Consider the following 26,677-nt stretch of genomic DNA (forward strand, 5'->3'; position numbering starts at 1 on the left):
CAGCAATTATTTCTTTTAAATGGACCGTCATGACCTGGTCCTCGTGTAGCTCTGAGCCCACCACTGTGTTCTCCTCTGTTAAGATTTTTCTTAACTGGGTCTTTAAACCATTTATCTGGGTTTGTAGCTCCATATCGTCTAGGCTATTTACTACTGAGGATCCTGTATTATAGGCAGTGAAAATGTCATTCCAGGTTCCCCTTCTTTGTCTCCCCTCGCCCATACTCAGGGTGTAAACTGTACAGTTTCGCTTTGTTTACACTGGCAAAGTCAAATTCATAAAACTTCTTAAACATTTCCTTCACCAGGGCTTGGTACAGCTGTTCTGTCTCCTTAGGGCCCCACTCAGGTAAGTTCACCTTGGTCAAGTTCAGGATCACTGAGGCCACTTCATAGTGTGCCCCCTGGTACAGTAACTTATCGGTTGGCACTAGGACTAACCCATTCCCTGGTCCCTTGGTGGTGGTAGGACACCTCTGTACTATAGTCTGTGATGTCGTGGTCGTGGGCAGGGGCTTTCGGGGGCAGGTTACGAGCTCGCTGGAGTTGACTGGGATCGGGGAGTGTGGGACAGCGCATGCATGCAGGCTGGAATCCCACTCCATCCCCTCCCCGGCATCTTGCCATTGTCTGTGGAAAATGATGGATATGCCTGCGGGGCAGACTTTCTCTGACCCCCACATACAAACATAAACTCCCTGATCCGGCTCCCATCACTTGTCCCAACACACACTCACTCCCCCTCGGGTCCCTGTAATCGTCTGATGGGTATTGTTCCCCAATCCTTCCCAATTGACTGCGGGGTTTCCTATGTCCTTGCTCAGCTTTCTGAGCCACCACCACCTATCCAAGGGAATCCGTCCCTTACATGTCAAACACATACGTTTCCCCTCGGTGAGGCAGACCCTTGTGGTAACGATCTGTACCCTGGGGCACGGGATGGAGGCCTCTCCGTACGTGAACCCGGTCTGGCTGGAGTACTGGGTGGAGTTAGACCCCAGCCACCCTGGCCACCTTCCCTCATGGAAGTAGATGGCGAGCTCCTCCATACCCTGTTTGCCACCCCCAGCGGTAACGATCGGTGCTCTCTCTCCTGAGCACCCATAAATGTGAGAGTCCTCCACGTCACCTCGATCACTGATGCTCACCCGTACCAGGGCGAGCAGGAGCAGCACCTTTCTCATGCCGATTTCCTTTCTGTAGGGACACACAAACAAAATAGCCATGTCCCGAGAAGATCATCTGGCCTGACACAGTTACTGAAATTTTCAAAAACTTAAACTTATCATAAACTAAAATTAGACTATTAAAATTCCAAAACCTAAGAAACTGTAAAACACTCTTAAACTAAAAGCTATATACATACGCCGCCCGTCTCCAGATGGCCAGGCTAATTCCTGTTAGGCCTCTGCCTTTTGTGGAATCTGGGCAGCTTGTACGCCTGGGCGTAAGGTGACCTGTGCCACTGAACCCGGAGAGTCCTCCTTGAAAGACCTGGGAGTTTCCCTGAATCCCAATTAATCAGGGGAGTGTGCCCTCCTGTGCTGCAGCACACTACCCCCTTCGGTGTGGCTGCTGGCTCCCTGTCCTGTCCTGTGGGTTCCCCGCAGCCTGATGCTGCAGGCTAGGGACACTTCTCTCTCTCTCTGCCCAACGCTACCTCTCCTGTGATTCCCTCACCATTGGAGGCTGCAGGCTGGGGATCACGATTTTTAGGCTGATCCCTTACCTTGGGCATTCCCTTTTGGGTTGTGGCCCTCCCGGGGCTGGACCTTTAGAACTGATACACAGGTGACCACGGTAGTTTAGGCTGTGGTATGTGAGGAGACCTCATTAGGGCTCCGGTTACTGGGGACGTGTCCCAAATAATTGGTGGGAGGGCCCCTCCAGTAACAGAAGCCACTTCCCCCACCGGTGCGGTCTGTGAGTCTGCCACAGCTGCTGGCTGATGATCTCTATTTTTAAAACAGTTCACCCTTTCTGGCCATTCCCCTTTCTCGGGTTTAAACAGATTACACTGGTTAATGTAACTAGCAGCCTGCCAGTGAACCTGTTTTAAAGTCTCATCCGCTGCCCTGAACGGGCCTTCTATGGACTCCCCATTCTCTCTCTTTACCAGAATGGTCTTAAGGACGGAATCCTGGGCTTGGACCTGCTTTTAAGTCCGAGGCCAAAGCTACCCCCTGTGTGCCTCCCTTGTCCCGGATTGCAGCTACCGGACCTACACTACAGGGATCCCAGAACTCTCCTTCCCTGGCCCCCTGCTTTGCCACCTCCTCAGTCTTTTGGTTACCCTCCCATGTGGCATGGAAGGATCCTAAATCTATGGCCAAAGGTTTGGACATTTCCCCAGCCTGCTCGTTCCCTGTGAATCCCATTAGGCTAAATGGGACCTTGTTAGACCTGGGTGAATTGGTCGGGTCTTCCGAATTGACCACCGCGCTGAAAGTTCCAGTGTCCACCAAATATCTCCCCTGCACCGTCTCCGCCCCCATCTTAACACAGGGCCTGCCCCCCTCATCATATTCAAGGGGACACAAATCGACAGGCTGCGCTGGTTCTAGTCATAGGTCTGGGTTGTATGGGGCAGATGGGTTAAAGCACCCGTGGCTGTGGCTACCTTCCCTGGGCCATTTAATATAACTCGGAGAACAGCTACTATTAAATCAAGCATGGGGGGAGAGGTCGGTGTTTCTGTTTTTGGGGCAGGAGCGGGGGAGTTTTTCCCTACATTATCCTTCCATGGATTCCTACAGTCCCTTCTCCAATGCCGACTTTTCCCACACCCGAAGCAGTTACGCTTCATATCGGAAGGGTTACCTCCTTCCTGGTGCCATTCCTTCTTACTTTGGCTTGGTTTTAACTCGTGAACCTTTCCTTTTGTTTGCGATTCTTCTACCCCTCTACCGTTGCGGTAAGCCAGGGTCAGTTGTCTGACCACTGTCTCCTCGGTGACTTGGGGGCCTTTTGGGTCGAACCACAGCTCGGCCTTGGCTCTGATCCGTGGCAAGCAGTTTGCCACCAGACTTCGGAGCCAGTGGGCCAGCTCGACCTGGTTCAAATTAGTCCGGTCGAGATCCCCATTAAAGGCACTCTTATTCACAGGCCACAGCCTGTCTGTGAAAGCCTGTGGGGCCTCCCCTGCTAACTGTGTAGTCTTCTCCACCCGGGAGAACAGACTACCATCGTTCATCCCCATCACCTCCAGAACTTGCTCCCGGATGGCAGCGTACCCGCCCTGTCCCTTCTTGCTCTCAGCAGAGCGGGACTGGTACAGCTTGCCATCCAAGGTGAACAGAAGCATCTTGGCCATCTCTCAGTCATCGCACCCATTAATGCCTGCTGCTTGTTCCACTTCCATGAAGTGGACTGAGGGGTCTCCCTTTTGGGTGAGTTTGTTCAGGTGGCTTACCATAGCCCTAAGCTGTTGGGTACCATGGGGAATCACGAATTGGCATTCAAGGGGCCCCTGGCCCCCACCACCGCCGGATGGGCCAAACTTTTACTGCCGAGCCAGGCACATCAGCCCCGGCTCCGACCTTTCCTGCATTGGCTTGCCCCCTGCTGCCTGCTGCCAAACCGAGTCAAAACCCGGCGCCACAGGTGGCGGTGGTGTGCACTCCTCCCTGCCCTCCCTACAGATTGCTTGTCCCTCCTGCTGCCCAACCGGGTTGTTCCCCGGCGCCACAGGTGACGTCTGAACAGTTTCTCCTTCTATTTCCAGGTCCACCCAGGCCACACCCGGGCTGACTAGGCATACCATGCCTTTTGCCCTGGACAGAGCAAGTTTTAAACTGTCGATCTGCTTTTGGCAGGGGCCGTGATCTCCCGCTTCAAAATCCCTGGTGCTTGCTACTTTATAAGCTGCCTTCACGTCTCTGGACTTTTCCTCCTGTTCTTTTAACTGTCTGGTTAGGCGAGCGTTCTCTTCTTTTAACACTACATCATTGCTTTTAGCCTCGGTGACTTGACACCGAAAATACTCATGTCTGTTCCTGTGTTTCTCCGCTAGCTGTAACTTCTCCTAACTTTGGGCCTGTAATTCCTGCAATAATCCCTCCCCTGCTATAGCTCTTGCTTGAGACAGTTTGGCTGCCTCCTGCAGCTCTGCTGTTAACACTTTAATGTGCTGATCTAAAAGCTGGATCTGTTGCAGGGCGCAGACCAACCAGATGGCCTTTTCCACCGACTTCTTGTGATCCTTGCTCTCAGTCCATTTGGCTGCAGCATCCATGGGCTGCTCAGCACGCAACAGACTGGTCACCCATTTCTTGGTGATATTCACCTTCTCAAAAACATAAGAGGAAATCCTCTCTTCCATCTTCGTTCTTTCATCAAACACAGGGTCTGTTGCATTACATCCCTTTTGCCAAAGTCCTGCCGCAGTCACCATTTTCTGTTAGGGGTGGTGTGTGTGATCAGCCTTGCCTCTGACTCCCTGAGCGGTTCGAATCACTCCCACTCCCTTGGTTCTAGACTTTGGACTTATTTGGGGCTTGTAATGAAATTGCAACAGACAACTGAGTTCGTGAAAAGAACTTGGATTTTTATTTTTGAAACAGGAAAATACACTACAATAATCTTATCACTCTAAAAGGGGGAACACTTCAGAGTATACAAGGGAGAATGACAATAGACAAAATACTTCACCCCGCCCAATCCCACTACACTAACTAGGTTGGATTCCAGAGGACCAGGGAAATGCTCACCAAATGACTTTCTTGACAGTTGTAGAGGTTCGTGATTTCGGGGTTCTATTTAGGTGTGGCGGTTGGGGCCTGCTGTACCCCGGAAGTGGTGGAAGACTTCACCTGCGTTGGGTCTTCAGTCTTCGCGTGTCCGCTGATGCGGTCGGGTGCGTATTTGGATCAATCAGGTAACTACCCAATTTCCTTTGGTTAGGTATAGGGTTTAGGGTCTTTTTCATCAAATCGTACCCAGGGGTAAGTCAGGATAGCTTGTAGAATAGAAACAAACTTGCGAATCTTCGGTTTCTTCCAGGTTGGTTTCTTGTTGGTCGCGGTAGCCTAATATTACCTAGTTGTTGGTAATATTGTTAGTTGTTGGTTTCTTGGGGCCCTTGGTTGCCACGGTTGCTTTCTCCTTTTGTTCCGTTCTCCTTTCCTCAAGTCTCCGATTCTCCGACTGTGTGTGATGATAGTGATGATGAGTAGTACTGTGACTTCTCCCGTGTTGTTGTTCCGAAAGACTACTCTTGAACTGACAAAGCAGGCCTCAATTATACCGTTTGAGGCCTTGCTTATCTGCCCGCCAAATCTTCTCTGGCCCATTGTTCATTTTGGCGGGCTCGTTAACTTTAATAGTTTTTAAATTCTTTATCGAGTTTCGACTTGGTCCCATCTATCTTTAATTGATTTTTAACTAGTTTCGGAATTGCTTCGAAATCAATTTAAGTGTGTGAAGTGGTTTTTGGATGTTTCTCTGAGTAGTTAATCTGTTGTTCGATTGTCTTCTGCTGGGGTCAGGGTCCCTTTTGTTGATTAGTGGCATGTACTGTATTATTCATATTTTTGATGGCTCTGTAGTTTTGGCGGGGACTGTCCTTCTGTAGGCCTATTGTCTTTATGTAGAATGACTGAGACGGTCCAGAACATTCCCAGACAATCTGGCTTATGCCAATACTCAAACTGTTTGTTTTACAGTGCCCATCCCAACTCCTTTGTCACAGCCTTCCACAGGCCTGGACATGCCCTTTTAAAATAGCCAAAATCCTGGGGTTTTGACTTAAAGCCCCTTTTGGCCCAATATTCTCTTAAAACAGTCCAAAATCTCTTCTTTTCTTGGTTTGGGGGAATCTGTAGAATTTTGCGAACCTTACAGAAGTCTTCAGTTCTTCTCCTCCCCTGAAGGTGTTGACTCATTAGTGGTGCAGTCCCCTGTGTACTCGACATCCTCCAATACCTTTAAAGAAGTTTCCAGCATTGCACATACCTGAGACAATACCTGCACAGAAAGGCTGAATCCTTCCAGGTGCTGCTTTTCCAATATGTCTAAGTGTGGCGTGAGGCCTCTGCAGCCTCTCCCAATGTTAGGTTCTTCCATTGTCCGAAGGTTCTTCCACTGTCCGAATCCTCTGGACCTTCCCAACCATTTCTTCCTAACCTTTCTCTGATATCACTGTGGCTACAGCGAGCAGTGCAAGGGCCTTGTTTCACTCCACAATCAACAGCTGTTAAGTTTACTGCCTGTGTTAAAGGCTGGTCTGAATGTTCCTTACAGAGCTGGTACAGTTCACCATCTCACCTGGGCAGGGCTGGAACCGATGTCCTAGGGGGAGTGTTTGCTAGTACTGTGGGGGAGGGTTTAAACTAAAATGGCAGGGGGTTGGGAACCTGAGCAGGGAGACAGAGGAAAGGGAAACAAGGATAAAAGCAAAAGATAGGAAGGAGAAAAACAAAAGTGGCAGTCAGAGAAATCAACGGTTTAAATCAAACATGGTCACAGTAAATAATAATTCTAATAGGTCTAAGAGCATTAAAAAAACAAGCCTGAAGGCTTTGTGTCTTAATGTGAGGAGCATTTGTAATAAGGTGGATGAATTGGCTGCGCAAATAGAGGTAAACGAATACGATTTGGTTGGGATTACGGAAACGTGGCTCAAGGATGGCCAAGACTGGGAACTCAACATCCAGGGGTATTCGATATTCAGGAAAGATAGGCAAAAAGGAAAGGGAGGTGGGGTAGCATTACTGGTTAAAGAAGGGATTAACACAATTGTAATGAAGGATATTAGCTCTGATGATGTGGAATCTGTATGGGTAGAATTGAGAAATACTAAGGGGAAAAAAACATTAGTGGGAGTGGTATATAGACCTCCAAACAGTAAGGCGGAGGTTGGGGATGGCATTAAAAGGGAAATTAAAGAAGCGTGCAGTAAGGGCACGGAGTCATCATGGGTGACTTTAATCTACATATAGATTGCGCCAACCAAATTAGTAACAATATTGTGGAGGAGGAATTCCTGGAGTGTTTACGGGATGGTTTCCTGGACCAACATGTCGAGGAACCAACCAGAGATCAGGCCATCTTAGACTGGGTATTATGTAGCGAGAAAGGATTAATTAGCAAACTTGTTGTACGAGGCCCCTTGGGTCGGAGCGATCATAATATGATCGAATTCTTCATTAAGATGGAGAATGAAGTAGTTGACTCAGAGACTAGGGTCCTCAATTTAAATAAAGGAAACTACGATGGTCTGAGGAGCGAGTTGGGTAGGATTGATTGGGGAATGGCACTCAAAGGGTTGACGGTGGATAGGCAATGGCAAACATTCAAAGACCGAATGGATGAGCTACAGAATTTGTTCATCCCAGTTTGGCATAAAAATAAAACAAAAAAGGTGACTCAACCGTGGCTAACAAGGGAAATTAGGGATAGCATAAGATCCAAGGAGAGGACATACAAATTGGCCAGAAAAAGCAATAATTCTGAGGATTGGGAACAGTTTAGGATTCAACAAAGGAGGACAAAGGGATTAATTAAGAAAGGGAAAATAGAATATGAGAGTAAGCTTGCAGGGAACATAAAAACTGACTGTAAAAGCTTTTATAGATATGTGAAGAGAAAAAGATTGGTGAAGTCAAGCATAGGTCCCTTGCAGTCAGAATCAGGGGAATTTGTAATGGGGAACAACGAAATGGCGGACCAACTAAATACATATTTTGGTTCTGCCTTCACAAAGGAGGACACAAATGACGTCCCAGAGATGCCGGGGAACATAGGGTCTGATGAAAGGGTGGAACTGAAAGAAATCAGTATTTTTAGGAAAATGGTGTTAGGAAAATTGATGGGACTGAAAGCCGATAAATCCCCAGGGCCTGATAATCTACATCCCAGGGTACTTAAGGAAGTGGCCCTAGAAATAGTTGATGCATTGCTGGTCATCTTTCAGAAATCGATAGACTCTGGAACAGTACCCATGGATTGGAGGGTAGGTAATGTTACCCCACTATTCAAAATAGGTGGTAGAGAAAAAGTGGGGAATTATAGACCGGTAAGCCTGACATCGGTAGTAGGGAAAATGCTAGAGTCCATTATAAAAGATGTAATAGCAGAGCACTTGGAAAGCAGTGACAGGATCGGACAAAGTCAACATGGATTTACAAAAGGTAAATCATGCTTGACTAACCTACTGGAATTTTTTGAGGATCTAACTGGTAAAATAGATAAGGGAGAACCAGTGGATGTGGTGTATTTGGACTTTCAGAAGGCTTTCGATAAGGTCCCACATAAGAGATTAGCGTGCAAAATTAAGGCACATGGGATTGGGGGCAAGGTATTGACTTGGATAGAGAACTGGTTGGCAGACAGAAAGCAAAGAGTTGGAATAAATGGGTCGTTTTCCGAGTGGCAGGCAGTGACTAGTGGGGTACCGCAAGGATCAGTCTTAGGACCCCAGCTGTTCACAATATATATTAATGATCTGGACGAGGGAATTGGATGTAATATCTCCAAATTTGCAGGCGACACAAAGCTGGGTGGGATGGTATGCTGTGAGGAGGATGTCGTGAAACTCCAGTACGATTTGGACAGGTTGGGTGATTGGGCAGAAGCATGGCAAATGCACTATAATGTGGATAAATGTGAGGTTATCCACTTTGGTGGCAAAAACAGGAAGGCAGATTATTATTTGAATGGCAATAGATTAGGAGAAGGGGAAGTGCAAAGAGACCTGGGTGTCCTTGTGCACCAGTCGCTGAAGGTAAGCATGCAGGTGCAGCAGGCGGTTAAGAAGGCAAATGGTATGTTGGCCGTCGTAGCAAGAGGGTTCGAGTACAGGAACAAGGATGTCTTGCTACAGTTGTACAGGGCCTTGGTGAGACCGCACCTTGAGTATTGTGTGCAGTTTTGGTCACCTTACCTGAAGAAGGACGTTCTTGCCATGGAAGGAGTGCAGCGAAGATTCACCAGGCTGATACCTGGGATGGCAGGAATGACGTATGAGGTGAGATTGTGTCGATTGGGCTTATACTCACTGGAGTTTAGAAGATTGAGAGGGGATCTCATCAAAACCTATAAAATTCTGTCAGGCCTGGACAGACTAGATGCAGGAAGGATGTTTCTGATGGCCGGGGAGTCCAGAACCAGGGGTCATAGTCTAAGGATAAGGGGTAAGCCATTTAGGACTGAAATGAGGAGGAATTTCTTCACCCAGAGAGTGGTGAACCTGTGGAATTCTCTGCCACAGAGGGCGGTGGAGTCCAGTTCATTAAATATATTCAAGAAAAAGTTGGTTATATTTCTTAAGGCTAAAGGGATCAAGGGATATAGGGAGAAGGCAGGGACAGGGTACTGAATTTGGATGATCAGCCATGATCTCATTGAATGGCAGAGCAGGCTCGAACGGCCGAATGGCCTACTCCTGCTCCTATCTTCTATGTTTCTATGTTTCTATGTATGGACTGTGAGCGACACTTACTGTCAGCATCAGCACAGATCAATGACACTAATAAAATCATAGCTATAGTTTCTTTTTATTGGTTATTTTAACACTCAGTCTCTGATATTACAGCAAATTAACATTTCTCATTGGAAAATCTGCATCTGCAACTATAAAGCTTCATTATTTTTAACCATTTTAATCTATTTTTATATCCTTTAGCCGTGAGTCACCCGGTGGAATTGAACCGCTTCCATTGAAGAGGCTGGAAATTAGGGAGCTGCGAGCGGCTCGTTACAGAGAGAAAGAGAAAATAATCTTTCTTCAGGCATTACAGTGGCCATCACATATAGTGGAAAAATTGCACAATCCGTGTGAAAGTGGCCAAACCAATGCAAAAGATCGTGGAAACTCAAGCATAAGGTACGTCAAGCGTAAATCGAGTTTTCCACAATCTTTAACATTGTTTTAAAAAACATTCCAACCGAAGATGGCCACAACCCCGAACAAAATAACGAGGATGGCGAGTTTCCGCCGTTTGCGGACATTCGAGGAGGGTTTGCAAATTGAGCTCGTTTATATAGGCGCCCAGGCACCAGTGGGCACGATTTAATAGGTTTTACACCTTAAAAAATATTCAAATTACTAAAAATCTGACTAGCGTACAACAATGAAACAAATACATGTTCAGTATAGTTTTTAAAGTCATTTTCAATCACTTTAAATCAGGTTAATCACAGGTGAAAGACTTATTTAAAATGCTTATTTTTTGTGTTACATCCATTTTCAGCTGTATTACTAAAACTGCACCATGTTACCACTCTTAAATACATCAATGAATGTTTTTTAATGAAAAAAAAGTAACTGATTGTATTCTATTGCACTGACAGATTGCACTGGTTCTTGGAAGATTTTATGTTTGTGAATATTCAAATACATTTTAGTGGAAACCTGAACTGTAAGCTGTCCAGTGCAATTTCAAGCCCAATTTGTGCCCAAAGCAGAAACTCTACCCCGCTGTGTGTAGTTTCAGCTGGGAAAGTCAGCGTTGACCTAGATAGAAAGGCGTAATTCACAAAGAGCACATAGATATTCTTCATTGTCACAATCAAACTCCAAGGCTTTTTCAAAGCACTCAATAGCTTCACACTTCTCCCCGTCCAGCTGGTGCAGTAACCCAAGAACACCAAAGGCTTTGCTGTTTCTGGGGTTCCTGTCACGTTGTTTTGTTGCAATCTTTCTCAAGTTTTTGCGACACAATTCCCAATCTCTTGTGCCACGTTCGAATTTAAGTCCTTCCAGAAAATGGGTGATGGCCTTTGATTCAGATCTTTTTTTATGCAGTTCAAATAAACCAGCCTGTAAACATATTGCCTGCTTATTACCAGGATGAATATCCTCTAATTTCAGTAGATTGCTGTAGATCTCCTCTGCTTTGAGATATTCTCCATTTAATGAACAGATTTCTGCAAAATCCAGTTTTGCCTTAATAAAGGTTAATGGGCGGGACTCATATGCCTTTTCAAAATGGTACTTGCATAGTATGATCAACTCAGCTTTCCGTTGAAAAGCAGGATTGCGAGGGTTTTTGCTGCCTGGATTTTTGTTCAGTTGAAATAGTTTGTTTCTGTAACACAGACCTATTTGGTGGTGTAAGAAGGTAGAGTTTGGGTTAATTTCTAATGCTTTCTTCAACAGCCCCACAGCTTTTTCCACATCTCCTTCTCTTCTCAAAAATTTTGCTGCATAACGAAGTACATGTGGATGATCAGGGGACTTTTCCAATGCTTGTTTAACTAATTTGTGAGCTTCCACCTGTTGCTTGAACTCTTGTAATTTTAGAGCCAACAGCACCATGGCGAAAGACTTGTCTGGATCAAGCTCCAGCACATGTCGCAACTGCTTCACTGATTGACTGAGTTCACAGCTCTCTGGGGTACCAGAAAACCCTTCCAGACGACACAGAGCAATTGCATAACCGAAATTCCATTCAGTGTCATCAGGATCTTCCTCCAGAGCCTTTTTAAAACATTCCTTTGACTCTTCATAATATTTCCTGGAAGATTTCAACAGTGACCAACCCTTCTCCCCGTATACTTCAGGTATCAGTGCTGTATACTGAGAGCCATTAGTAAATTGTTTACAGATCATCTCCAGCTTGTCGAGGTAGGACTGGGCCTCTGTCAGTTGTCCCATGTGATAATATACCCAGGCATAGTTTCCATAGGTGATGATGCTTCTTCTTTCAAATTCATGTTCATGATTCTCCCTCAGAATCTTTTCAGCTTCCTTTAAGTTTTGAATTGCCTCTTCACAGTTGCCTTGCAGACAGCATATGAAAGCGAGTTGGTTGTGTGGCATGGCCTGATATTTCACACCAGTCTGTATTGAATCTTGCAATCTTTGCTTCATATCGTCCAAGTCAATGTTTTCTTTCTGTGGGCCCCACGTGAAGTGACATTGAAGCTGATCGAGCTTCTCTTTCAACAAATCCTTCTGTACGTTGCTGCAAGAGAACAAAATTCATCAAAATCCATCTCAGACTAGCTGAGACATGCCCTCCCTTCGGTTTCTTTAACTAAGGCCGTCTCCGGACTCCTAGAACCACTGGCCATGAAGACTCTGGTCACACAATGATGACCTCTGCAAAAGCCACTGCAAAAGCAAAGGGTATGACTGCAAAATCTCAGCTGACACTCGTCTCCTTCATGCAGGCTGATGTATTAGCTCCTGGCCATTTAGTCTTCTCAGCCAATGCACAGCAACACCTCAACCACCCCCAGCCCCAATGATATGATCAGGAGCATTGGTTGAAGTACTCAGTCTGCCTTTTGGTTCACCCATTACACCTCCTTCTCATTCATGTATTCCATTCCGAAATGGGAGCCCCTCACTAAAAAGGCAGTGCTAATTTTAAAAGCTCTCCCTCTTATATTGGTAGTCCAAGTAACTCTCTACTAAACAGGATCACCAACCTCGTCCTCCACAGGGACCCTGATGTCCGTGAGCCAGATAATTCCCCATTCCAACATGCAGAAGGAGAACCTATCCTTAAAGCAGAAAAGAAGGCCCATCACAAAGGTATCTGCAGCATTCTGAAAGACCATGTTTCATGAACTGACTCTTACCCTGCTGAAAACCTTCCACCGTGCCAACCTCCAGGTGAGGTGTTAAACCAAGGCAGCATCTGCCTGTTCCAGTGGTTCAGGTGGACGCTAAAGATTCTGTCGCACTATTTGAAGAAAAGCAGGGAGTTGTACTTTCCAACATTCTTCCCTCAAGCAACACCATCAAAAACAGATCCTCTGAGAATTCTGCGTTCCTCTAACTCTGGCTCGTGTCCATCCTTCACCTCACCCACCAATAGCGGCCGTGCCATCAGCCCAGAAAAGCCCGAAACTCTGGAATTCCCTCGCTAAACCTCTCCACCTCACTCTCCTCCTTTAAGACTCTCCTTAAAACCTACCTCTTTGACTCAGGTTTTTCTCACCCCTCTAAGTATCTCTTTCTTTGCCTCGGTGTCAATTGTTGTCTGATTACGTTGCTGTGAAGCACCTTGTGACGTTTTACTACATTGAAGGTGCTATATAAATGTAAGTTGTTGTTGTCACACAAACTGAACTGTCACATTTCCCTACAACACAACAGTGACTGCACTTCAAAATAATTCACTGAATGTGAAGCACTTTGGGACATTTCTGAGTGGTGTGATAAGGTGTTCTATCAATGCAAATTCTCTCTTGCTTTCTTCCTGTTAAATTCACGTCGATACACTTCATCTCCCAGCTATCCCAACTCATTCTTGCACTCTACTCCGCCTGCCTCTTGTTCATGTTGGCACTCGTCTCCCTTCCCCCCTCAATCCAAGCTGTCATTCTTACCCCTTCCCCAGTTCATGGTGGCTTTCCTCCCTTTGCTGCTCAGTTCAAACTGGTACCTTGAAACCTGTCCTTTTCCCCCAGTTCATGCGAGCACTCTTCTCCCCCACCCCTCCATTCTCAATTTAAGTAAGCACTTTTCCTTCTCCTACCCACTTTAAGCTGGCACTCTCCTCCTGCATTTCATGCTAGGTTCATCCCCCATCCCAGTTCATGCTGTACTCTCCCTTTGCTTTATAGTTCAGATTGCTTTAGTTTGGATATATGAAAGTGCTGAAAATCACTGTTTTACATTAGTAGATTCCTTCTAGGTTCCCATGGAACACAAAGTAAAACTTTCTTTCTTCAAACTGTGCAGACGGCCTGAGGGCACTTACAGAACACGCCTTTCCACGACAGAATAAAATTCAAGTTTAACTTTGTACTTTCAACAAAGCCCAAGTGGAAACTAATTTTAATTTTAATTATAATACTCTGAACAGATCTGCCTTTGCCTCATGTCTTCTGACTATCACCAGCCTTGCTGCAGCAGCATACCCTTATCTGAATGTCTCACTGTGAACAAATAATCCCAGCTCTCTGCATTTCACCTGCTTTGTAATGTATGCTACTTTATTTCTGAAAACAAGCTCGTTGTTCAATAGACTTCATGTAAATTTAAATACAGGAGGAATTCCAATGATCTTTACCTCATAATGCTGATCGGATGCAAAATGCATTGAGTTCCTTTTTCAGCTTCAACTGTACTTCCAATGGTGAGTTTATCGGTCGAGAAGAGAGTTGGGTGTGTTGTTTACCAGCTCATTGCTATGAATCATTTCCTGAATGTGAATCGAAACTAAACCGAGGAAACGAAACTAAGAACCAATGTGTTTATCCAAGAATTAGTGCTGCCAGCACAGTAACATTGTGTGCTGTCACAGAGCTCCACAGAGCCCATTATAAACATATGTATGATTAGGATCACAGGGCACACACAGATTACCCAAAAGTGTTTTAGAAGTTGCAAGGCTTTTATTAAAGAGCTAGGGCTAAAAATTCGGTTCCACCACGCCAGGTCTTTAGCGCCTGAAATTTAGCGCACGCCCGGATTCCCCTAGCGCCCGCCTGAAATTCAGTAGCGCCGCCCCAAGACGGCGGCGGGCGCTATTGCAGGGTTTGGACGCCTCGTTTGGGGCGAAGACTGTCAGTTTCCGACGCCCAGCTGCCGCTGCGGCAACCGATGCGGTGCGGCAGGCTGGGGTACTGCAGGCCTCCTCCTTCTCTTAAGGAGGAGCTGCCTGCAGCCGTGAGATCGCCGATGGAATCCCCCGGCAAATGAGCCCGGCACCACGGAGAAGTGCCGGGCTCGCGGGAGTCACACACCAATGCCGCGGGGGGGTGGTGCAGGAGTCCGGGGAGGGAGCTGCGGGCAGGCGGCCGCCGGAAAAGCGGCCGGCCGCCGCTCCACCTTTATGCGCCGGCCTTTCGGAGCTGCAACGCACCGTTTTGCAAACGCTGTTTGCGGCCGCGATGGGCGAGGCGGCCGCAACTCAATTTGGCCATCGGGACGGTTTATCATTGGAACCGGGGCGCTGCGCACACCGATGACGTCATCGGTGCCGGCGCAGCGCTAACGGCTAACGCCAATGTTAGGGACGAACTCAATTTCGGGCGTTAAAAACTTACGGCGCAAACCCACTCTATAGCCAAAAAGTGGGCGCAAACGCAACTGAATTTCTAGGCCCTACAGTTTTAAAGCATAATCAGATATTACATATGGTTTAAGCTGAGTATAATAGACATACAACTCGTGACAGTAGAAAGCGATCTACGACTCCCGAAGCGGAACACCATGACCGGACGGGCGGTTGGTTGGATGTTTGATGAGGCAGCGTGGAGGTCTTGGGTCAGCAAGGCTCTGCAGTCAGCAACAGCAGTCGCCTCCGTTGATTCCTCCCCCTGGCTGTTGGAGGTGTTAGGCCTGAGCCAGCATTGATCCACCTCAGAGGCTGAACTTAGTCAAGGTGTTAGGCCGGAACCAGCATTGATTTCCACCTCGAAGAAGCCTTCGCCCCTCGCTGTCTGACTTCTGCTCTCAGCCCACTATATTTATAGTTATTTCGGTGGGCCGTGATCTATCTAATGTCAATCACCTATACGCATCTATATCCCAAGTGTGATGTGGGAAAACATCCCTCACTGCTTCTTTCTGCATGGCTGCAGAGGCCTTTTCTCTAATCTTTCTGAAGAATGTTTTGTCATGTTTCTTCAAGGACACTTTATGCTTCGTGGCTCCTTATTGCCTAGCTAGTACTATCCTCCTGTGTTTTCTTGCATTTTACGACCTTGTTATTGTGGTGTATGTAACCTGTTCCACCTTAAGAGAACTACCTTAAGAGATGTACTACTTTCTCTTGGCTGCTGTATACTGTAATACTGTAATACCGGTGGTGACCACACCGGTATATAAGTGTTGTGCAAGGATTTGCTGGGCAGTTCAGCCCTGACCTTCGAATAGTAAAGACCTGTTAAAAGTTATTCTTGTTGTCTGTGTCCAGTGATTGATCCTAAACCTAACTGGAACATACAGACTCAACAGTGGCGACGAGTCCAATCTTACCCTGCGGCAAAATTACATCCAAGGCAGCTTCGTCCTCAAAACGGGCGTCGAGAAGAGGCATCCGCCCTCATCATCCTGCTGAGCACCATCGCACGGGAGGCATCGAGAACCCGGGTTAAAAAGAAAAAGAATTCTGACCACGAAGCCCTCCATCAGCGACAGGCAGTGTTCATCCCTTCTACCACGGTGGTGGGTAAGCCGATCAGCGACACGAGCAGAAAGTCGGCCACGTTGGCTGTGGAGTAGGGGAGGGGAAACGGAGGAATAAGGGCGGAGAGCTCAACCACGGCCGGTAGAAAGGGCCGGGCTGCAATCGAGGCCGAGAGGCGCAGCGACTGGGGCAGCTTAAGGCTCGAGAGCCGCGGAGAACTCAAACGCAGCCGGTGTACAGGACCGGGCTGCGAGCGGGGCTGCGAGGCAAAACAGCGTCGGGGAGTTGAGAAGCTTAAGGCACGAGAGCCACGGATAATTCAAACGCAGCCGGTGTAAAGGACCGGGCTGCAAGCAGGGCTGCAAGGCAAAGCAGCGTCGGGGAGTGAGAACCGCTGGGGAGGCGAGAACGGCAGCAGCAAGGCAATCGCCATTGCAGCCAGCGGGGGAAGAAGGCAAACGCGGGAATCCACCATTGTAGTCGGCGGGGAAGAAGACGAGCGCGGGAAAGACCGCCAAGCGCGGGAAGCTGCCATTTTAGTAAGCGGGGGAAGAAGACAAGCGCGGGAAGCCGCCATTTAAAAAAAACTTTAAAAATTTTAAAAACTTGCAAGGATGCCTAAACATGGGAGCATTAATACCTTTGATAGTGATGTCGAAGATTGGACCACGTATGTAGAACGCCTGGAAGTTTATTGTAAAGCAAATAAGGTACCAGATGAGGAGAAAGCATTAACCTTATTAAGCTCAATGGGGGCGAAGACATACGGGCTATTGAAGCACCTTCTATCAACAAATAAACCGGCGGATCAGACCTTCGTGAATATTGTTACTGTCCTGAAAAATCATTTAAACCCCACACCGCTGATGATAGCGGAACGATTTAAATTTTACAGAAGAACGCAGTTGAAAGACGAAAGCAACGCTGAATTTTTAATTGAACTACGTAAGCTATCGAAGTACTGTCAGTTTGGGACAGGGCTAGCAGATGCGCTGAGAGATAAATTTGTGTGTGGATTGTTAAAAGAAGGAACACAAAAGCGACTGCTTGAAGAGAATGATCTTACGCTTGATAAAGCTGTCACTATTGCAGCATCGCAAGAAGCCGCAGCCAGAGGCACTGCGGAAATGCAGCTATGGTCACCGGAACTCTGCACCAATCAAATGGTCTTGAGTACAGTAAAATGTTATCATTGTGGAAAGACAACGCACGATCAGAACCAGTGCTGGTTCAAAAATCAGGAATGCAGAAAATGTGGCAGGCTTGGTCACATAGCTAAAGTATGCCGGTCAGGAAAGAAGACCAGCAACAAAAAGTCACCGCAGGAAAAGTACAAAAAGGTACACAAGGTGACAGAGAACAGTTCGAACGAACAGAAGTCAGATTCAGACGCCAGCAGTAATGAACTGGGTAGTCTAAGAGTACACAATGTTGGTAAGGAAGCAGACCTCCAAACAATTTGGGTCACACTTCAGATAGCAGGAGTCCAAGTGAAGATGGAATTGGACACTGGATCGGCATTGACGGTCATGAATAAGAAAGATTATAAAAGGTTATTCCCACATATTCCCCTGCGGGATATGGAGATTGTATTGAAAACATACACGGGGCAAAGAGTATACCCCATCAGGAAGATAGAGGTAAAGGTGGTCCACAAGGGCAAAGAAAGCCGAGGAATGGACTTATATGTGCTACCTGAGGGAGGTCCACCACTACTGGGATGGGAGTGGATTAGGAAAATAAATATGGACTGGCATTCCTTTAAAGCACTAACGGTAGATTCCGGTACAAAAGATGTCAAACCTAAACGATTGTCCAGAATATTGGACGATGCTAAAGAGGTGTTCCAACAAGGACTGGGAACACTGAGAGGAATTACGGCAAACATCAAGATTGAAGAACATGCAAACCCGAAATTTTTCAAAGCCAGACCGGTACCTTATGCAATACGACCTGCTGTGGAAGCTGAGCTGGAAGGGCTAGAACATTCAGGAGTACTGTCTAAGGTAGACTGGAGTGAGTGGGCCACGCCCATTGTCCCAGTCATGAAGCGTTCATCGAGCAACAAGCCGGGGGAACCGGGGAAGGTTCGCATCTGTGGTGATTTCAAGATCACTGTTAATCCGGTGCTTCACACGGTGCAGTATCCGCTTCCACGGATTGAGGATATCTTCGCTTCATTGTCTGGTGGGAAACACTTCACCAAGGTAGACCTGGCACAGGCGTACTTACAGATGGAAGTTGAGGAAGAGTCACGCCAGTATCTCACGATCAACACGCATAGAGGCTTGTACCGGTATAATAGACTGGTTTTTGGAGTGGCATCAGCTCCAGCAATTTGGCAGAGGGCCATGGAGCAGGTATTACAGGGAATTCCAGGTACACAATGTTACCTGGACGATATTCTGATTACAGGAGATGATGACGAGGAACACCTTGCAAACTTGGAACTGGTGCTCACCAGATTGAAAGAATATGGTCTTCGAGTTAATCGCCAGAAATGTGAATTCTTTCAGAAGCGGATCTCGTACTGTGGTCATGTCATTGACCAGGAGGGGCTTCATAAGTCTCCTGACAAGATTGAAGCTGTTGTGAAGGCTCCCGCTCCGGATAATGTATCCCAATTGAGGTCGTTTCTAGGGTTGATTAACTATTACCATAAGTTTCTGCCAAATTTATCCACGGTGCTGCACCCGCTGAACGCTCTTTTGCAGAAGGGAGTACCATGGAAGTGGAGCGAGGACTGTAAGAGGGCCTTTCGCGAAAGCAAGGCATTGATCACCTCAGAGGAAGTGTTGGCTCACTTCAATCCAACGCTGCCTATTCGTTTGGCTTGTGATGCTTCTCCATATGGTATTGGGGCAGTACTCTCACACAAGTTGCCAAATGGCCAGGAGAGGCCAGTTGCGTTCGCATCCAGATCATTGACCTCCGCTGAGCGCAATTATGCTCAGATAGATAGGGAGGCTCTCAGCCTTGTGTGGGGAGTAAAGAAGTTTAATCATTACCTGCAGGGCCAAAAGTTTACGCTTCTGACAGACCACCAGCCGTTGGTATCCATTTTTAACCCTAAGAAGGGTGTTTCGGTAATGACAGCACAGAGACTCCAGAGATGGTCCCTTTTCCTAGGGGCACATCAATATCAGATAGAATTCAAAGGTACAAAGCAGCATGGTAATGCTGATGGGCTGTCGCGCCTGCCACTACCTACAGAGGAGGAGGCACCGACGGTTGATCCTGTGGAGTTATTTCACTCGACCATCATCGAATGTTTACCAGTCACCAATGCAAGTATTGAAAGAGAAACCAGGAACGACCCGACACTGTCCAGGGTCTACGAAGTGACAGTGAAGGGATGGCCAGCACATGGTGATCCACTGTTACCGGCATTCTCAGCAAGACGAGACCAGCTGTCCGTCTGTCAATGAACATTGATGTATGGAACAAGAGTGATTATTCCTCCTAAGTTAAGAGAGAGAGTTCTAAAGGAACTGCATGAAGGTCATCTGGGGGGTGTCAAGGTGAAAAGCCTTGCTAGGGCTTATGTGTGGTGGCCGGGTATCGACCAACAGATAGAGGAGCTGACGAAAAGCTGCTCAGGGTGCCAAAAAGTGCAAAATGCACCGCCAATTGCACCACTGCATCCATGGGAATGGCCTTCAACCCCATGGCAACGTGTACATATTGATTTTGCTGGTCCTTTCATGGACTCCATGTTTTTAATTGCGGTGGACGCTCATTCTAAATGGCCAGAAGTGATTAAGATGACTACCACTACCTCGGAAAAGACGATCGCGGTGTTAAGAACGATATTTGCAAGAAATGGATTGCCAGAACAAATATGTTCAGACAATGGACCGCAGTTCATGTCAGAAGAATTCCAGGGGTTCATGAAGAAGAATGGGGTGAAACATTATACCTCTGCCCCATATCATCCGGCTACAAACGGGTTGGCCGAGAGATTTGTACAAACGTTTAAAAAAGCAATAAAGGCCATGAGCGAAGATCAGATTCCACTACAACACAAGGTGGACAAATTCCTACTGGCATATCGAAACGCCACTCATGCAGTGACAAACCAAAGTCCTGCCATGATGTTCTACAACAGGAGGTTGCGGTCCAGGTTGGACTTGTTAAAACCAAATGTGCGGAGGGAAGTTGAAAACAAACAGTTCCAGCATATAAATAACAAGACCACTCGGAGTTTCGAAATAGGACAACCAGTGTTAGCCCGGGACTATAAAAACGAGAAATGGCAATCTGGAACAATTCGGGCCAGACAAGGACCCCTGATGTACATGGTAGATATTGGTGAAAATGTAATACGGCGTCATGCTGACCAACTGGTAGAATCGAGAACAAGGGTCGAACCCATGGTTACGGCAGAGACAACCGTGAAAGAAGTTAGTGAACCTGAAGCATCTACCTCAGAAGTGAATGTACCTGATGATGAGGCCCAATCCATAAGAGACCAACTAGATGAGTCACCCCAGCAACGAGAATCAGAGACCACTGAAAGGCGTTATCCAACTCGAATCAGGAGGCCTCCTCAGAGACTGAATCTTTGGACTGTTTTGCATGAAGTTGTATATATATATATGTTATTATGTTATGTTAAATGGGGATATAACTGTTAAGCTAAAAAGGGAGGATTGTGGTGTATGTAACCTGTTCCACCTTAAGAGAACTACCTTAAGAGATGTACTACTTTCTCTTGGCTGCTGTATACTGTAATACTGTAATACCGGTATATAAGTGTTGTGCAAGGATTTGCTGGGCAGTTCAGCCCTGACCTTCGAATAGTAAAGACCTGTTAAAAGTTATTCTTGTTGTCTGTGTCCAGTGATTGATCCTAAACCTAACTGGAACATACAGACTCAACAGTTATCATTTTGGTGTTTGTTACTTGACCTTGCTGACACTTCACCCATTCGTTCCTGACTGCATTTTCATTTCTGTTCTAAGAGTCAAACTTCATCTATGAATCTCATAGCTGTTTCTTACAATTCCCTTCTTTTCGAAGGAAATATCCTTATTGACTTCTCACAACTTACTCTTAACTACTCTAGCTAATTCTAAGTTATTGGCTCACCTCCCCATCCATTTGATTAGGTGCCGTAGGTAGCAGATCAGTATTACCAAGATTATCAGCATGGATCCTTGCCCTGCTACTGAGAACAGGGTCAGCATCCTTAACCAAGGAGTTTGGCTAACATTGTAGACTGATTCATACCACTTCCGTTCCCCTAGCTTTTGGATTTCTGATTACATCTCCTCACTCTGCTGGGTCATTTTTACTAAGTGAGCTTCTGAGGTGCCAGTCCTATCTAAGATTGATTTGAGGTTCAGAGATAATGGGGGAATGGGGTGGTTGAATTGGGTCACGGCCTCGAGCGCTTGGTTCTGCATGGAGACGTTAACTCTGAGTTCTGTGATGTTGTGAGCTGAGACGGGGAGTAGGACCTGACCCCCTATTATGGTTGTTTGGGTCGGCTTAAAGCAGAATGTAGGGCTCTGGATGGGACATTCCTGATTCCCATGTTTCATTGTCTTGGCATCGGTAGTGACACAGTACTTTCCCATCTGGAGGTACGTATATTTTGCGCTATCTGGCCCCCACCGCCGGACGCTTAGGTCGCACGTGGGTGACTTTGGATCCAGGGTGAAGCCACAGGTTGACTTTCCCGGGTTCCTTACATCACAGCGGCACAAATAGGCCCCTCCTCGATCGGAGCAGCATTCGGTGTTGGGGCTATCCCAAGTCCAAGCTTGGTTGATCAGGATCGGGGGGGGGGAGTTTCATATGATGTGTGGATGTCCCGGTCCATGGTCCCTATGGATTTTACCTTGAATACTTCCCATTCGCCTTCTACCTGGAGGCGGGGTAGCCACAAAACCACCGATACCACGCTTCCCTAAACTCCGTTCCCTTTAACTAGGTAAGACAACCTGTGTTGTTGGGCTCCTCTGGTGTAGTTGTGCCCGGCGAACCATCTATTAATCAGGCTGTCATTTATGAAGGATGGAATTCGATTGTCTCCTATATCTCTGAGTCCGTCTGCTATCTGGCTGAGCATATAATATGTTTTTCTCTGATTCCCCCTTAACCTTGATGATTTCATTAATTGTTTTTTCTATTTGTTGGAACACCTTTTAGACACAAAAGGCATCAAGGGGTATGGGGATAGAGCGGGAGTATGGTATTGAGATAGGGGATCAGCCATGATATTGAATGGCGGAGCAGGCTCGAAGGGCCGAATGGCCTATTCCTGCTCCTATTTTTCTACGTTTCTATGTGGTAGCGAGTTCCACATTCTCACCACTCTTAGGGAATTCAGGAGAAACTTCTTTACTATTGTATTTATTAGTGACTTTCTTATATTTACGGCTCCTAGTCCTGGTCTCGCCCACAAGTGGAAATATCTTGTCTACGCCTACCCTATCAAACACCCCCCCACCCATACAATTTTGAAGACCTCTATCAGGATCCCCCCCCCCCCCACCTGCCTCCTCTTTTCTAATGTATAAGCTATGAAGTGGAATAGCAAAGGTTAATATTGAGCAGTATTTCAAGTAAAGTCATGACTGCAGGCACGGTTCAAACTGGTAAAGGAAAGTACAGGATTAATGTCAGGAAGCACTTCTTCATGCAGTGAGTGATTAATAGCTGGGCGAGAATCGGCGGGAATCGCGGGCTGAGCGGCTGTATAAAGGCTCCCGAGACACAGGTAAGGCCTCAGTGTGAGAATCGGCGGGAATCGCGGGCTGAGCAGCTGTATAAAAGCTCCCGAGACCCAGGTAAGGCCTCAGTGCGAGAATCGGCAGGAATCACGGGCTGAGCAGCTGTATAAAGGCTCCCGAGACCCAGGTAAGGCTTCAGTGCGAGAATCGGCGGGAATCGCGGGCTGAGCGGCTGTATAAAGGCTCCCGAGACCCAGGTAAGACCTCAGTGCGAGAATCGGCGGGAATCGCGGGCTGAGCGGCTGTATAAAGGCTCCCGAGACCCAGGTAAGACCTCAGTGCGAGAATCGGCGGGAATCGCGGGCTGAGCAGCTGTATAAAAGTCCCCAGAGACCCAGGTAAGGCCTCAGTGCGAGAATCGGTGGGAATCGTGGGCTGAGCGGCTGTATAAAGGCTCCGGAGACCAATCTCCAATCTTGGAACTCAGAGGGAGGGAGAGAGGTAAAAAGTAATCCAAGTGTGACGTCACCAGAAAGCGGGTAAGTGATTGGTTGGTGAGTATTTCTCTCTTTTTTAAGCTTAAACCCTGTGGTTTATAGTTTCTAAGGTGCGATATTCATCATCTAGAATCGGGGCAGAGGGTGTTTAAGAATAATATTAATACATTTAATTAATTACATAGAATGGGAGATCAGGTGATGTGTTGCTGCTACAATATGTGGGAGCTGGTGGACACCATTGATGCCCACGGTGATCACATTTGCAGTAAGTGTTGGCTGTTCGAGGAATTCCAGCTCCGTGTTGAAGAGCTGGAGTCCGAGCTTCAAACACTGAGACACATCAGGGAGGGGGCGAGTTACCTGGACTCTGTGTATCAGGAGGTAGTCACACCAATTAGATTAATTCATTCAGATGTAGTCCGTGGCCAGGGTCAGGATGGTGTGACTAGAAGTGAGGCAGGTACGGGGATCCAGGAGGTAGTCACAGAATCACAGAAATCACAGAAACCCCACAGTGCAGATAGAGGCCATTTCGGCCCATCGAGCCTGCACCGACACATATCCCACCCGATCCCCGTAACCCCTACACCAACACATATCCCACCCTATCCCCGTAACCCCACGTATTTAATCCCCCTAACACTAAGGGTCAATTTATCATAGCCAATCAACCTAACCCGCACATCTTTGGACTGTGGGAGGAAACCGGAGCACCCGGAGAAAACCCACGCAAACACGGGGAGAATGTGCAAACTCCACACAGACAGTCGCCCGAGGCCGGATTCGAACCCGGGTCCCTGGTGCTGTGAGGCAACAGTGCTAACCACTATGCCACCGTGCTGCCCGTTTGCCACCGTAGTGTTGGAGGAGCCGCAGCCCTTGCTCTTGTCCAACAGGTTTGAGGCTCTTACTCCCTGTGAGGATGGGAACGGGGACTGCGGGGAGGATGAGCAACCCGGCCACAGCACTGTGGAGTGGGGGGCCATTCAAGTGGGGGGAGATAAAAGAAATATTGTAGTGGTAGGGGATAGTATCATTAGGGGGATAGATAGAGTTCTTTGCAGCCGAGAGCGAGAGTCCCGAAGGCTGTGTTGCCTGCCCGGTGCCAGGGTTAAGGACACCTCCTCTGGGCTGGAGAGAAACTTGGAGTGGGAGGGGAAGGATCCAGTTGTCATGGTCCATGTTGGTACCAACGACATAGATAGGACAAGGAAGGAGGTTCTGCTGAGGGAGTTTGAGCAGCTAGGGGCCAAATTAAAAAGCAGAACCACAAGGGTAATAATCTCTGGATTACTACCTGAGCCACGTGCAAATTTGGCTAGGGTAAATAAAATTAGAGAGTTAAATGCGTGGCTCAAAGACTAGTGTGGGAGAAATGGGTTTTGCTTCCTGGGACACTGGCATCAGTACTGGGACAGGAGAGAGCTGTTCCGTTGGGACGGACTTCACTTGGCCAGTGCTGGGACTAGAGTCCTGGTGAATCGAATAACTAGGGCTGTAGGGAGGGCTTTAAACTAATTAGTGGGGGGGTGGTGTTAAGGGAGCGAAAAATAAAAATGACAGCGGAGAAGGCAATAGAGCAAGGTAGCAGTGGGGGAATTAAAAACCAGAGCGTGTCAGGAAGGGACAGAATGTATAATGATAAAGGTAAAGTAGTAAAAGGGGTAAAAGCAGGAATAAATTGTCAGAAAACTTATTTGAAAGTTCTTTATCTGAATGCACGCAGCATTCGTAACAAAATTGACGAGTTGACGGTACAAATAACTACGCATGGGTATGATCTGGTGGCCATTACGGAAACATGGCTGCAAGATAATCATGACTGGGAACTAAACATACAAGGGTATTTGACAATTAGGAAGGACAGACAGGAAGGAATGGGAGGTGGGGTTGCTATGTTAATCAAGGATGGAATCACTGCAATAGTCAGGAATGATATTGGTCAAAGGATCAGGATAGTGAAAGAGTTTGGGTGGAGATACGGAATAATAAGGGGAAAAAGTCACTAGTGGGCGTAGTCTATAGGCCTCCTAACAGTTGCAACTCTGTTGGTCGGAGTATAAATCAGGAAATAGTTGGGGCTTGTAATAAGGGAACAGCTATAATCATGGGGGATTTTAACTTTCATATTGACTGGACTAATCAAATTGGGCATGGCAGCCTTGAGGAAGAGTTCATAGAGTGTATTAGGGACGGGTTCCTTGAGCAGTATGTAACTGAACCAACCAGGGGGCAGGCAATCTTAGATCTGGTCCTGTGTAATGAGACAGGATTAATAAAAAATGTCCTAGTAAAGGATCCCCTTTGAATGAGTGACCATAATATGGTTGAATTCCAAATTCAGTTTGAGGATGAGAGAGTTGGATCTCAAACCAGCGTACTGAGCTTAAATAAAGGAGACTATGAAGGTATGAGAGTAGAATTGACTAAAGTGGACTGGGAAAACAGATTAAAGTGTAAGACGGTACAAGAGCAGTGGTCTACATTCAAGGAGATATTTCACATCTTTCAAGATAAATATATTCCACTGAGGAAAAAGGGGAATAAAAGAAAAGACAGCCATCCGTGGCTTAGTAAAGTAATAAAGGATAGTATCCGACTGAAAACAAGGGCATATAAAGTAGCCAAATCTAGTGGGAGGATAGAAGATTGGGAAGCATTTAAAAGCCAGCAAACAATAACTAAAAGATTAATTAAGAAAGGGAAGATAGATTATGAAAGTAAACTAGCAAAAAATATAAAAACAGATAGCAAGAGTTTCTACAGCCATATAAAAAGAAAAAGGGTGGCTAAAGTGAACGTTGGTCCCTTAGAGGATGGGACCGGGAAACTAGTGATGGGGAACATGGAGATGGCAAAGACGCTGAACAAATATTTTGTATCAGTCTTTACAGTAGAGGACACTAAAAATATCCCAACACTGGACAAACAGGGGGCAATGGGGGGGGAGGAGCTAAACACGATTAAAATCACTAAGGAGATGGTACTCAGTAAAATAATGGGACTTAAGGCGGATATATCCCCCGGACCTGATGGCCTACATCCTAGGGTCTTGAGAGAAGTGGCGGTAGGGATTGTGGATGCATTGGTGATTATTTTTCAGAACTCCCTGGACTCAGGAAAGGTCCCGGCAGATTGGAAAACTGCTAATGTAACACCCTTATTTAAGAAGGGAAGTAGACAAAAAGCTGGAAACTATAGACCAGTTAGCCTAACATCTGTGGTTGGCAAAATGTTGGAGTCCATTATTAAGGAAACAGTAACAGAGCATTTGGATAAACATAATTTAATAGGACAGAGTCAGCATGGTTTTATGAAGGGGAAGTCATGTTTGACAAATTTGCTCGAATTCTTTGAGGATGTAACACACAGCGTGGATAAAGGGGAACCAGTGGATGTAGTGTATTTGGACTTCCAAAAGGCATTTGACAAGTTTCCACACAAAAGATTACTGATCAAGATAAG

At 46.7% G+C, this 26,677-nt stretch overlaps 1 protein-coding gene across 1 annotated transcript; it reads right to left on the minus strand.

Annotated features, from left to right (window-relative positions):
* Nucleotides 1-9,475: 9,475 nt before the first annotated feature.
* LOC147081797 (interferon-induced protein with tetratricopeptide repeats 5-like) lies at nucleotides 9,476-14,097 on the minus strand. The gene is made up of 2 exons (XM_085980660.1): nucleotides 13,968-14,097; nucleotides 9,476-11,906 (listed from the first exon to the last, which is right to left on the minus strand). Exons 1-2 carry the CDS (start codon nucleotides 13,970-13,972, stop codon nucleotides 10,454-10,456), a joined length of 1,458 nt encoding a protein of 485 aa, XP_085836786.1. The 5' UTR covers nucleotides 13,973-14,097; the 3' UTR covers nucleotides 9,476-10,453.
* Nucleotides 14,098-26,677: the final 12,580 nt, after the last annotated feature.

This window comes from Somniosus microcephalus, unplaced genomic scaffold (genome assembly GCF_052327205.1).
Source record: "Somniosus microcephalus isolate GS21.2 unplaced genomic scaffold, FLI_Smic_1.0 scaffold354, whole genome shotgun sequence".
In the NCBI taxonomy this organism is placed as follows: domain Eukaryota; kingdom Metazoa; phylum Chordata; class Chondrichthyes; order Squaliformes; family Somniosidae; genus Somniosus; species Somniosus microcephalus.